Source organism: Camelus dromedarius, unplaced genomic scaffold (assembly GCF_036321535.1).
Source record: "Camelus dromedarius isolate mCamDro1 unplaced genomic scaffold, mCamDro1.pat HAP1_SCAFFOLD_27, whole genome shotgun sequence".
In the NCBI taxonomy this organism is placed as follows: domain Eukaryota; kingdom Metazoa; phylum Chordata; class Mammalia; order Artiodactyla; family Camelidae; genus Camelus; species Camelus dromedarius.
Window position 1 is genome coordinate 1,131,507 of NW_026989799.1, and position 11,934 is coordinate 1,143,440.

The following is an 11,934-nucleotide window of genomic DNA, read 5'->3' on the forward strand; positions in this document are numbered from 1 at the left end:
GGTGGTGCTGGGGAAGGCAGGGAGTGCAGTGAGGGGAGGGGGGAAGCAGAGCCCCTTGCTCTGGAGTGAGGAGACCACGGAGAAAGGCACACACCACCCCGACCCTATACCCCAAACTCTTAGCCCCGCCAACACAGGGGCCGCTCTGCGCCCTCTCACCGTGGCTCTCCTGTGAGACTGCACCCAACCCGACATCTGGTACCCAAGCCCTACCTCCCCTCTTATGACAGATCCCGTCTTCTTGGAAACTGCCTAGCAGCGCGTATTCAAGGCCGGCAGCGGGCCTGGCGGATCTGCACTTCAGGTGCCCTACCTGGCCAGCCGTGCGTGCCTGGGCTCAGTCCTCTATCTTGCCCACCGGTAGCCTGGGTCCACGTCCGGTGCAAGCGGAGGCCACGGAGCCCAGGCTGATCCCCACACACGGACAGGTGAGGGTGCCCCCGCCCCGCTGCCCCGCTGCCCCGCCCACTGGTGGCAGCAACGCCCCAGCCTCCGGCCGGCGCCACCTGCAGGTCAGGACTTCCGGGCGGCCCTGCCCTCCCCGGCCCCGCCCAGCTGTCCCATAAGCCTCCCCCCACCCCCGTCCTGGCTGCGCCCTGGCTCCCATTGGCTCCGCAAGTTCTGCCCTCGCACAACTAGACTCGGGAGGACGCACGACGCAAGCGCTAGGGGAGGGTCCCGCGGAGTTGCCATGGTTACAGGCGCCACGCTCTGCGCGGGCCGGCGTGCGCTTCTGGGGCGGGTAGCGGGCTCCGGAAGTGTGCAGCTGCCCGGGACCATGGCGGTGCTTGCTGCTGGGGATGGCGGCTTGCTCGGCCGGGCGACTAGTTCTGGCCTGGTCAGTCGGCGGCCGACATCCTGTCTGGGGCGGCGTCCCACAGACGGTAAACGTACGTCCGCGCCGTCGGCGGGGCCGGCGGACATGAACCGGGGTGGGATCGGGGTTGGGGCGGTGGCCGGGGAGGGCTGTGGTGCCGGGGAGCGTGTTGGGGCGGGGCGGGGCAGGGCTTGGGCACAGCCTCAAGCTTTCCTCCCACTCAGGCAATGGGGCTGGGGCCGCGAGTCTGGGTCGCCCTTGGTGGCCGCGGCCTCCCAGAACCCCCCGGGAAGGGCAGGCGGAGGACCCATCTTAGATGAAGCGGGGCCTTACCCGGGTTTTGAAGAGCCCCAGAATCAGATGTTGGAATGGGGTGGCTTATCAGCCTTGTTTATCTGCAGGGAAATTTCAGTTCCATCCAGATGTTGGTTCCTTCAGTCAACCTCAGGAAAAAGACACAAGGGTCAGTGCCGATAAGCAGTTATCTAGGGCTTGACTCAAAATAAACTATGCGGGGTGTAGGGATGGTAGATGGGACCCTCCCTCTTGAAGTTAGCAGTCTTCTGGGATTAGAGGCCCCAGTTGAGGATTACATCCTCATCTGCAGTAATGGAGCTTGTGAGAAACACACAGAGAAGGGAGGGGTGTTTTGGCGGTAACTCATTACAGAATCCAGGACCCTTGCCTGGCTCTTGTGTAGAAGAGTCTCGCCTTGGATAGGGCAACAGTTATCAAAGTGTATCCAAGGCCCCTGAGGTGCAAGACCATTTTCATAGAAACGCCGGGATGTCACCTGCCTTTTGCACACTCTTGCTCTCCCGAGTTCCTGCGGGGTTTTCCAGGGAAAACCTGGCCTGCGATATCACAAAACAGGGAATGCAGAGGCAGATAGGAGAATTCAGCTCTCACCAGTCCAAAAGAGATTTGCAGAAATTAAAATCACTGCTATTCTTCTCACTAATGATTTTTCTTTTGAAAAATAGAAATATATTTTGTTTAAGAGTATTAATGGTAACATACAGTAGATTGTTAATATTTTTAAGTGAATTCATACACTTTCTCTAACTTCTTATTTAACTTCTAACACAGGAAATAGTGATAGATTAAACTCACATAAATAGCAGCCTTTTGGAGTTCTCAGTAATTGTTAAGAGTGTATAGGGTTCTGTAGAACAAGAAGTTTGAGAGCCCCTGGAGAACGGGTGCTCAGATGCTAGTCGGGTGCTTAGTGGTGTTAGACGGATGCCAAGATGTCTTCCGCAACTGCTCCCGGACTTGAAGTAATTGGCCACATGGAGATGGGTGGGCAGTGCCTCCACTTTACAAACCAGAAGCTGCTGAATGTGTCTGGAGTCTAGGCCATGGGCTGTGCAGGGATTCCCGTTGTATCTGTTCTATCTAAGCCGGGATTCCTGTGCAGAGGCCTGGCCCTGAAGACCCGCTCTCCTTTGCTCCCAGCCAGGTACCTTCTGTGTGACTTCAACCCTCCAGAGGGCTTCAACCTCCTTAGGAACGTCTGCATCCACATTGCCTTCCTCCTGAAGACCCTGCTGAAGATGGAGGAGCCGGTACTGGTGCTATTCCCTTGGGGCCACCTCTACCACTGGCAGAGCCCCGATCCCTGGTCCGACTCCTTTGACCTCCCAAGTCTCAACAGAAACATCCCTGACACTGAGTACGAGCAGTTCGTTGCAGGTGAGGTGGTGGTCATTTAACTGGGGCCAGGTGGTCTTTGTTCTGGTTCCGATCTGAACATCGGGCCATCTTACTTTGGGCTTGTCGGTCTGCTTAGGGGCCCTGCTCATGTTTCCTACACTGCAGGTGAATTTGGTTTTTCCATAGTTTTTTCGGGAAGTCAATTTGAAGTGTATGAGCTCTATGTCCCCTCCCCTCTGAAAACCCTGGCCTCCTGGTGAGATGCAGCGGTGACAAGGAGGCCACTGCCACAGAGGCCCTTGTCCCAGAAAGAGTCGCTCGCTGTGCAGTCAGGGCTGTTCTTACCTGTAGGAAAACACGATGTGTGTGTAGCATGGGCCACGTGCTGGAGAAGATATGTAACTGCCCATCCAGTATAATTTGGTCCTGCTCAAGCTACCCATTTTAAATTTTGTAAGAGGGAAGAGTTCAAGATTTTCTTTGAATAAAGGTATTTAGAGCTTATCAATTTTTTTTAAATTGAAATGTGTTTGATTTACAATGTTTTGTTAGTTTCAGTTATACAGCTGTTTTGTTAGTTTCAGGTATGCAGCATAGTGATTCAGTTGTACATATACATAGTCTATTCTTTTTCAGGTTCTTTTCCATTATAGGTTGCAAGATACTGAATATTCTTCCCTGTGTTCTACAGTGAATCCTTGTCGTTTGTCTGTTTTACATATAGTAATTTGTATCTGTTAATCCCAAACTCCTAAGTTTGTTTTATAAGTCTGTGAGTCTGTTTTTTGTTTTATAGATAAGTCCATTTGTATCATTTTTTTAAAAATTCCACATATAAATGATATCATATGATACTTGTCTTTGTCTAACTTATTTCACTTAGTGAGATAATCTCCAGTTCCATCCATGTTGCTGTAAATGGCCTTATTTCCTTCTTTGTTATGACTGAGTAATATTCTGTTATATCTAAATACCGCATCTTTATCCAGTCATCTGTCAGTGAATGTTTAGGTTGCTTCTATGTCTTGGCCATTGTAAACAGTGCTCCTGTGAAAATTGGGGTGCAGATATCTTTTGGAATGAAGGTTCCCTCTGGTTATATGCCCAGGAGTGGGATTGCTGGATTAGGTAATAAGCCTTTTTTTTTTTTTTTTTTGTCTTTTGAGGAATCTCCATACTGTTTTCCACAGTGGCTGCAACAAACTACATTCCCACCAACAATGTAGGAGGGTTTCCTTTCCTCCACAGCCTCTCCGGCATTTATGGTTTGTGGACTTTTGAATGATGGCCATTCTGACTGGTGTGAGATGATAACATTGTAGTTTTGAGTTGCATTTCTCTGATAATTGAACGATATTAAGCATTTTTTATATGCCTATTGGCCATCTGTGTGTCTTCATTGGAGAATTGCTTGTTTAGTTGTTCTGCCCATTTTTGGATTTGGTTGTTTATTTTTTTCTTATTAAGTTGTATGGACTATTTATATAGTCTAGAAATTAAGCCATGGTCAGTCTCATCTTTTGCAAATATTTTCTCCCATTCCATAGGTTGTCTTTTAGTTTTACTTATGGTTTCTATTGCTGTGCAAAAGTTTATAAGTTTAATTAGGTCTCATTTATTTATTTTGGCTTTTATTTCTGTTGCTTGGGTTACTTAGATTGCCCTACGAAAACATTGCTGAGATGTATGTCAAATAATGTTTTGCCTATGTTTTCTTGTGAGAAGTTTATAGTGTCGTGTGTAATATTTAAGTCTTTAAGCCATTTTGAGTTTGTTTCTTTTTGGTTTTTTTGCGACTCTAATGTATGCTTTTGATTTGTGGTTACCTTATTCTTCAAATATATCAGCCCATTACTATATCTATTTCCTTTAGACTGATAATCACGTAGGCTCCAACACATCCTAAGAATAACGAAGAAAAAAAAGAAAGAAAAAAATCTACATTTTCTTGCTCCCCTCTCCCATTCCCAACTCTTTTTATTTTGATGTCCTTTTTCATTTTTACATCTTTATGTTTATTCTCTTGCAACTCGTTATTGCATTTCCAACTATGGTTTTCCTGTTTCTATAGCATCCTGCTTCCTTTCTGTTTAGAATAGAACTTTTTAATGTCTCTGTTAGGTTCAATATTGCTGAGTTATCTCACCTCCCCCTCCCCCCTTCCCCCCAGGCCTCTGAATCCTCAGTCCAGGGAAGCTAAACCATTCTAGCCTTCATCGGTTCTGGGAAAGCAATCTTCAGAGTGGGAAAAGACATTGAAAAATAATATTCTGTGAGTTGCATTCTACCCTTGCCCAGAGATGAGAAACATCTGAAGGTGGAGGAAAACAGTTGGAGGTGGGGAACACAAAGTCTTTTCTCCTTTTGCTACTGAAGAAATGATTGCTTTTGTAATTAGTGATGATGCCCTTTAAATTGGTGAGATCGAGATTCCACAGCTTCAGCGCCTGTGAATAACCAGCTGGGAGAAAGCTCTCTAGGGCCCCTGCAGTGGGAAAGGCAGCCCCTCTGAGCACCTGTTGTTCTGTATTCTTCCTGCCTCCACACGGGTTCCCTAGGCACCGTGCAGGACGATGCAGTTACCCAAGGTGGAGGACGGGGAGACCCCTGCTGTGTGGCGAGCCACAGAAGCCCACACTTGAAGGACAAAATGTAGAGTAGCGGGGCGGTCATAGGAACAGGGGATGGTTGAGACCCAGGATGGTGTCCTGGAGTCCAGCAGCCAAGGCTGGTGGGGCAGATGGGGCCCTGGGGCATGGGCAGTCCTTGAGGGATCTGAAGCAAAGATAGGAACCAAGAGACTGGATTCGTGTGGGGGTACGGCACCCCTTGGAGGCTGCGGGGCAGCTCAGTGGGCCCAGGGGGAGCAGGCACTTCCCCAAAGCTGGGTTGACAGGTCACAACCAACTCACTGGGGACCGAGAGGCACTGAGTCATTTTTAACTTTTTGTCCCTCTTCCTGGAAAAGAAACTGCTGCCTGTTAAATAGCCTGTGTCGTTAGTGAGAATTAAAGACATGAAGCAAGATTGCCTCAAAAGTCATCCATTGTGTAGTTGTTAATAAGGGTCAAATGAAAACTTGAATAGATGAAATGAAGCATTCATCAGAGGATTTGAAACTCCTTTAAAATAAAAATTCTTGCTGCCTTTGTTCTTCATTTCAGGGTTCACTTGGTGATAATAATCATAACCAAAGCAACAGCAAACCCTTACAGAACTCTGTCCTGCTGTTCCAGGAACGCTGTGTTCATGACAACCCAATGAGTTGGCACCACTATGAGTTCCACTTTAAAGGTAAGGACATTCATTAGTCACACGGCTAATAAATGGCAGAGCTGGGACTTGAACCCGAGCTCTCTGGACCCAGAGACCCCTCTCAGCCCCTTCACTGCAGCTCATCACTTGGCATGCCCGACACAGGCCAGCATTTACGAGCAGCGTGACCTTGGCCAAGGCTGCTTCACTGCTTGGTCTCTGATTCCTCATCTGTAGAATGGGGGTGTGGGCAGTGAACTCTGTGAGCTCAGTGGTCACTTCCTCCAGCTCTGCAATTCTACTGCTTTGAGTTAGTATAGTAAGTATCCGAGCCCCTACATGGCCCACACATGGGCTGGCGCTTTGCTAGGCCCTGGGTTACGGAGCAAAGTAAGATCCGCCTGCTCCTCCGAGGAGCCTGTGTCCCTCCACGGCAAACAGCTGCGAGGCCCAGGCTCCCTCGCTGGCGGTCGGGGGCTGGGCAGGAAAGTCTGATAAGAGAAGATGGAGGCAGAGCCCCTCCGGGAACAGTGGTGGCCACACAGCTCTCAGGAGCGAGAGCCTCTGTCCAGGCTGCTGAGAGGGGGATCCTCATGAGGCCAGTAGTCCCCCCAACCTAAGCCCTCAGGACAAAGATCCAGCCATCCCTGCAGTGTCACCATAGAGCCAGTCCATCCTCATCACTGTGCCTCTGTGCTCCTTTGTCCTGGGGCCTCTCTTCCCCCTACACCCAGAAGACTCTTCTCCCTCTCTTCTCTGAGTGCCCCCTCACTTCACCCGTGGTCCCTGCTTCCTGGGCCACCATCACTGGAGTTGACGCTTTGCACCTTCACAACCCCCGTTTGATCAGGAGCCTGGGTTGGCCTCCTTGTGCTCACTTTCCACCTTCAGATGATTGCTCCTCCCCTCGTGGGAGCACATGGAAAACCCAGATCCTTTCCTAGCAGTGCCTGCCACCCTGGCCTCCCTGCTCATCTGCCTCAGTCAGGAGCACCTGGACCACCAGCTCTGTATTGCCTCGCCTCCTACCATCAAGACGTCAAAGTTCATTCTCCTTCCACCACCCAGTATGGTCATTGTAGGGTCTTCTTCTCTGTCAGCCTGAGCCAGCCACCCCCCATTCACCCTACCCCCGGGCTCATACCCGGGCGTGTCTCCACCCAAGGTCCAGCCTCTCTCCTTTAAGTGCCCACCTCTAGCCGTCCAGCTTCTTCTCCACCAGCCTCCCTGGCCCTCCTTCACCCTCACTGGGGCATCATGCGCTGACTCCTCTGCTTTCCTGCCTGTCCACGTTCCTCTTACTTCCACTTCCCCACCTTCCAGCTCTGCATCCACAGCCAGCACTCTCTTTATGACAGACAAAACCCCCTTGAGCCTTGACCTTTTCAGTTCCTCACCAGGCCGACTTCCATCTCGGTTCACCCAGCTCTACTTGTTCTGAGCCTGCAGGCAGCAGGCTCTCCCAGCACAGATTTCCAAGACTACAAATCAATGCCCACCATGTTGCCGCTGCCAGGCAATCCTCCAGGATTTCTCTAGTGAGCACATTTCCCCACTTATCACTCAGTGGTGTCAACATTCTCTGCTCTCTGCACACCTCTAACCTTCCCTCTGTCTCTTCCCTGACTCCCAGCAGATGGCCTTGCCTCCTGCTTCAGAGAGAATGACATGTCACTGGAAAGGAACTCGCTCACCTGCAGCAAACCTGCTCACCTCACCTTTTATCTGTCCCTCTCCCACCTGGACTCTAGCTGTAGTTGTTCTTAATTCAGTGAGTTTAGTTGACATATATATACACAGTTAAAAGCATAGCACACTATCGGCTACCTTCTAGGGGTTACTTTTTCAATTTAACATGGAGTGTGTGATTCATCCACTTCATTGCATGTACCTGCAGTTCATTTGTTTTAACTGATCTTAAATGTTGTGTGTGTGAAAGTAACACAAGGCAAGGGTAAGCCAGGATTCAGGATGCTGGTTACTTCCTGTGAGAAAAGGCCAAGAGCAGGATAGGGAAAGAGGACACAGTATGTCACTGTCAATATTCCTGTTATGATGCTGGGTGATAGGTTCATAACTGTGTCTTATAATATTAATTTTAATACATAAATACCTCTGACAGGCACCTAAGATGAGAATGTGTCATGAACCAAGACATACAATGGGTAATATTACATCATTATTGTTATGTAATCTTGTTATATTATATATTAATCATAATCTTACATTATTTGTTATGGGTTATATATTATATAGATGCATGAATTATATATTATGTGTATAAACACCTACATATGTATTATATACTATCTGCTAATAAATAAACAGAAGATAATATGCTAGTATATCTTCTATTATGTATTATTTAATAAATAATAACATACTCTATCCTGTTATATGACATGGAACATAATCTTTAATAAAATAAGAAATCTGTCAATATATATTGGTAATTAATAAAATTAAAAAAAACAGCCCGCAGCTTTTAACGCCGACACCGCTCCAGCTGTCACTGTGATTTCTCTTCCCTTTCATGGCCGAGGCCCTCACAGTGCTGTCCGTTCCCCCTTTCATCTCCTTATCCTGAACCTTCCTCCTCCTCCCATCCCATGCTGCCTTCTGCCCCGTGGCCCCTCTAGTCACCAGCGGCCTCTGGGGCACTGACCTGCGGGCACGGTCTCAGGCCCCAGCTCACCTGCCTGTCCGCCGCCTCTGCCACCGCTGGTGGGGGCGGGGCGGGGGTCAGAGTGCACCCCTTGTCCTGGAAGAGAACACAGCACAGACTGTGACCAGCAGCAGGTGTGGCCCAGAACTGCAGGACTTGGGGGAGAGCCAGACTGTCTGCATCCAGACCTGGGGCACTTGGAGTGTGAAGAAGCCCCGTCCTCACTGCCCCTGAAGTGAGGAAAACACCCTCAGGTGAGTTAAAGTGCTTATGACCTAGGTCTGTTGGCTGGAAAGGACAAACGGGCCCCTAAGGGGAGGGTAGTTGATGTTCCAGGCCCCACCAAAGCCCTAAGGGCTGGCGGGGAACCAGGCTGGACGCTCCACTGGACCCAGTGCCCCCTCGGGGGTGGGGCCTTCGGGAACAAGCAGAAAGCCCTCTGTCTCTGGGGGGGAACGGGGCAGTGTGGGAGCATCCCTGCAGCGAGTCAAGTGAAGTCAGGGCCTGTGGGATCCATTTGTATGGCCACATCGAGCCTCAGCAGAAGCCACAGCAGGAGTGGATTCCTGTCTCTCCAGCTGTCATCCTCGTGTCTGAGTGCCAGGCTTCAGACCTGATCCCCTGGGGCGCTAGGACAGTTATAGACAGAGGCGGCTCGGGGAGGCCTCAAGAGGGTGGTACTGGCCTTCCTGCCAACACGATTACATGAAGATCAAACAGTCCATCGATGGGAAGAAAATAAGAACCATGGTCACCTCTGGACCCCAAGCTTAGACGTGGTGCATGGGGGACATCTATCGACAATTCAGCGAGGTTCTGGCCAGAGCTAGAGGCCAGGGCAGCAAGCCGGGAGTGACACTGGGGAACATCATTGTGCAGAGGCTGGACTGGGTGTCTGCAGGCTCCTCCCAGGAGAAGCCTCAGAGTTTGGGAGGTGGCTAACATGGTTCCTTCATGTCACCAGCAAGTGGTGCCACCTGTGGAAAATCAGCTGTGATCCTGAGATGGGTCAGCCCTGGGTGATGTGATAAAGGCTCCTACAAGAGGGGGCGCCAGATGGACAGTGAACCAACCAACAGGCTGATGAGATTCCCACCTGTGTTTATCGTGCTTTCGTAGCCAAGAATGAGGAGAGAGTTGAATGGCTCACCATGAATATTTTAACAACTTTAGAGAGTTCCATGTCTCACTGCATTTAAGTGTCACCTGGAAGAATTCAAGCAGTGTCTAGACCCAGGGGAGGCAAACGGCCTCTCGGTTCCTCTTCAACCTGGCAAACCCAGCAGCCCTCTATGGCCAGACCTTGGCAAGTGCCTTCCCTTGTTATAACAAAACCCTTCCCCCGCACGCCTGTGGTAAGCTTTTGTTTTATTTAATTAATGGGAATGAAGGTACCTTACAGCCTCCACAGACTTTTCCTTAGGGCTTCTCTCCTTAGACCCGGGCCCCCCGCTGCCCTGGGTCCTGCACTGCAGAAGGTTCCCCTGGCCCTGACACTTCCTCTGGCCACGCCCTCCATCGGGTGGAGTCAGCAAGGCCAAGGGGACATGGTCATTGGCTCCATCCCATGCTCTAGAAACCCAGGACGCCGAATGCCCTGCCTCAGCAGCCCCTGACCCATTTCTAGTGCCTGCACCGGCTCTCCCCGGAGTTCAGATTCCCAGGACTCACAGAGAGGCCAAAGGGCAGCTGTTTGCATGGAGGTTATAGGCAGAGCCCGGACGTGAAATCTGAGTGTCCCCCTGTGCACATCCAAGGCCACTTATGGCAAGGGATGGACCCAGCATTGGGAAGAAAAGGGTCAGGCTAGTGATCAGAGTCTGGGAATCAGCTCTCCCCACACACTCACTTTCTTTGCAGGACTCCCCTGAGTCTGGTTGTTCTAATTTTGAACCTGGCCTTCCCCCTTATAATGAATGTATATTTGTAAAGGCAGGACTTTAGAACCTACTGCACTTAAAATGTTTAGATATATAGAATGTGAGCTCCCAGGTATGCTCTGGCCCTGCACTTCCAAGGGTCCAGAGCATTTATGTTGGCTCTACTGAGACTGTAAGTGGCAAAGACCATCTCCAGAGAGGAGGGGCTCCTGCTTCACAGTCCGAAGTCAGGATCTTCTGAGCGGATAAAACAATGGACACTGAGACCCTCAATTGTAAATTGATTTAGAATAACGCCAAAGGTGTGTATGACGTGTGTGTGCGCACGCACGCACCTGGGGAATTGTGTGGTACATGACTGTGAGTGTGTGTGTGGCTGTGCGCGCACGCGCCTGGGGATGTGTGTGGTTGTGTGTATGCTATGTGTGTGTGTGGTACATGAGTCCATGTACGTCTGTGTGTAGGGAATGTATGTGGGCCAGAGTCAGTGCATCTGCACGTGTGCTTGTGTGTATGTGCATGCATTAGTATTAACAGTAGAAGCTGTCCTTTAGAATTATGAAGTAGTAAAATTTGTATGATGTCTTTTGCTGTATAATTCAAAATTAAAAAAATCTTCAGTCACTAGGAATTTATTCCCCCCCGATTCTGACTTTATTTTTCCATATTGATATGTCTTCATTTTACTGATGAAGAAACTTAGCTTAGAGATGTTAACTGACTCAACCAAGGACATGGAGCTCGCGCACCCAGGGCCAGGACGCAGTCCAAGCCACGCTGCTCCAGAGGCCTGGAGCCCTACTCAAGATCACGCGTTGCCTCTTGGCGGGGGAACAGATTCTGATGGGCTGTGGCCAGCGTGCAGGCTGCCCAAACGGGACACGGGAAGCCGGGCAGAGAGTACCAGACAGCAGAGAAGAGTGAAGCCCTGCTCAGAAATTAGATAGGTTCCTAGGTCTTGGATGAGTAAAGAGGCTCACTGCTCATCCTTGATCCCTTTGCTGGTGGCCAAAAGGGACCAAGGTCCACGAGAGCACTTCTGGGAGCTGCCTGCCAAAACCTGCAAAAGGACTGCTCAGGACTGGCTCTGCAGTAGGAGCAGAGGAAGGAAATGTCACCTCTTGGTGGACATTATTGGTGATGGCAGTAGGAGGCCTAGCAGCCTCGGTATAGTGGTGGCAGGACAGGGTCCTAGTGGATGATCGTTTTCACCTCTCTTAAAAATCATTGCTTCATATATTGTATCCATTTTGTGGTTTATTTTAGGGTGGTAAATATGGTCTCTGTTACTCCATATTAGCTGGATTGATTAATTTTTTTATTGTTAATTTTCTCTTCAATGATTTGGAAGCTATATTGCCTTTTAATGAAAATTCTCTCTAAATTTTTATAAATCATCTCTAAGTTCATAACTTTATATGTAATTGGACCAGTATTCCTATAACACTATCAAAACTGAAATAACCTATTAGATCCTGTTCCTCAATAATGATAAATTTAGCATATTTTACCTCTCTGCTCTTCCAGATTGTGTGTGTGCGTGTGTGTGTGTGTGTGTGTGTGTGTGTGTGTGTGTGTGTGTGTGTATGTGTCCTCCAGTTACTATGTTTAGACAGTTGCTTCCAGTTTGTTATATTAACAATGAAATATAGCTATAAACT

General features: G+C 49.4%; 1 protein-coding gene across 11 annotated transcripts; it reads left to right on the plus strand.

Moving 5' to 3' along the window:
- The first annotated feature begins 652 nt into the window (after positions 1-652).
- LOC135320769 (GDP-fucose protein O-fucosyltransferase 2-like) lies at positions 653-8,172 on the plus strand. Of its 11 annotated transcripts, none has more exons than XM_064483863.1 (4): positions 653-884; positions 2,276-2,512; positions 5,638-5,767; positions 6,676-8,172. In XM_064483863.1, the coding sequence occupies exons 1-3, from the start codon at positions 692-694 to the stop codon at positions 5,649-5,651; spliced, it is 444 nt and encodes a 147-aa protein (XP_064339933.1). In that variant the 5' UTR covers positions 653-691; the 3' UTR covers positions 5,652-5,767; positions 6,676-8,172. The 11 variants fall into 11 exon arrangements, 5 of the variants coding, with proteins under 5 accessions (XP_064339933.1, XP_064339930.1, XP_064339929.1 ...); XM_064483860.1 differs by having other exon boundaries at positions 669-890; positions 6,673-8,172; XM_064483859.1 differs by having other exon boundaries at positions 669-890.
- The last annotated feature ends 3,762 nt before the right edge of the window (positions 8,173-11,934 follow it).

Coding starts and splice junctions, on each gene's coding strand:
- LOC135320769 (XM_064483860.1), top strand. CDS start 692: ATGGTTACAGGCGCCACGCTCTGCGCGGGCCGGCGTGCGCTTCTGGGG. Junction 891..2,275: donor GCGTCCCACAGACGGTAAAC/GTACGTCCGCGC, acceptor CTTTGCTCCCAG/CCAGGTACCTTCTGTGTGAC.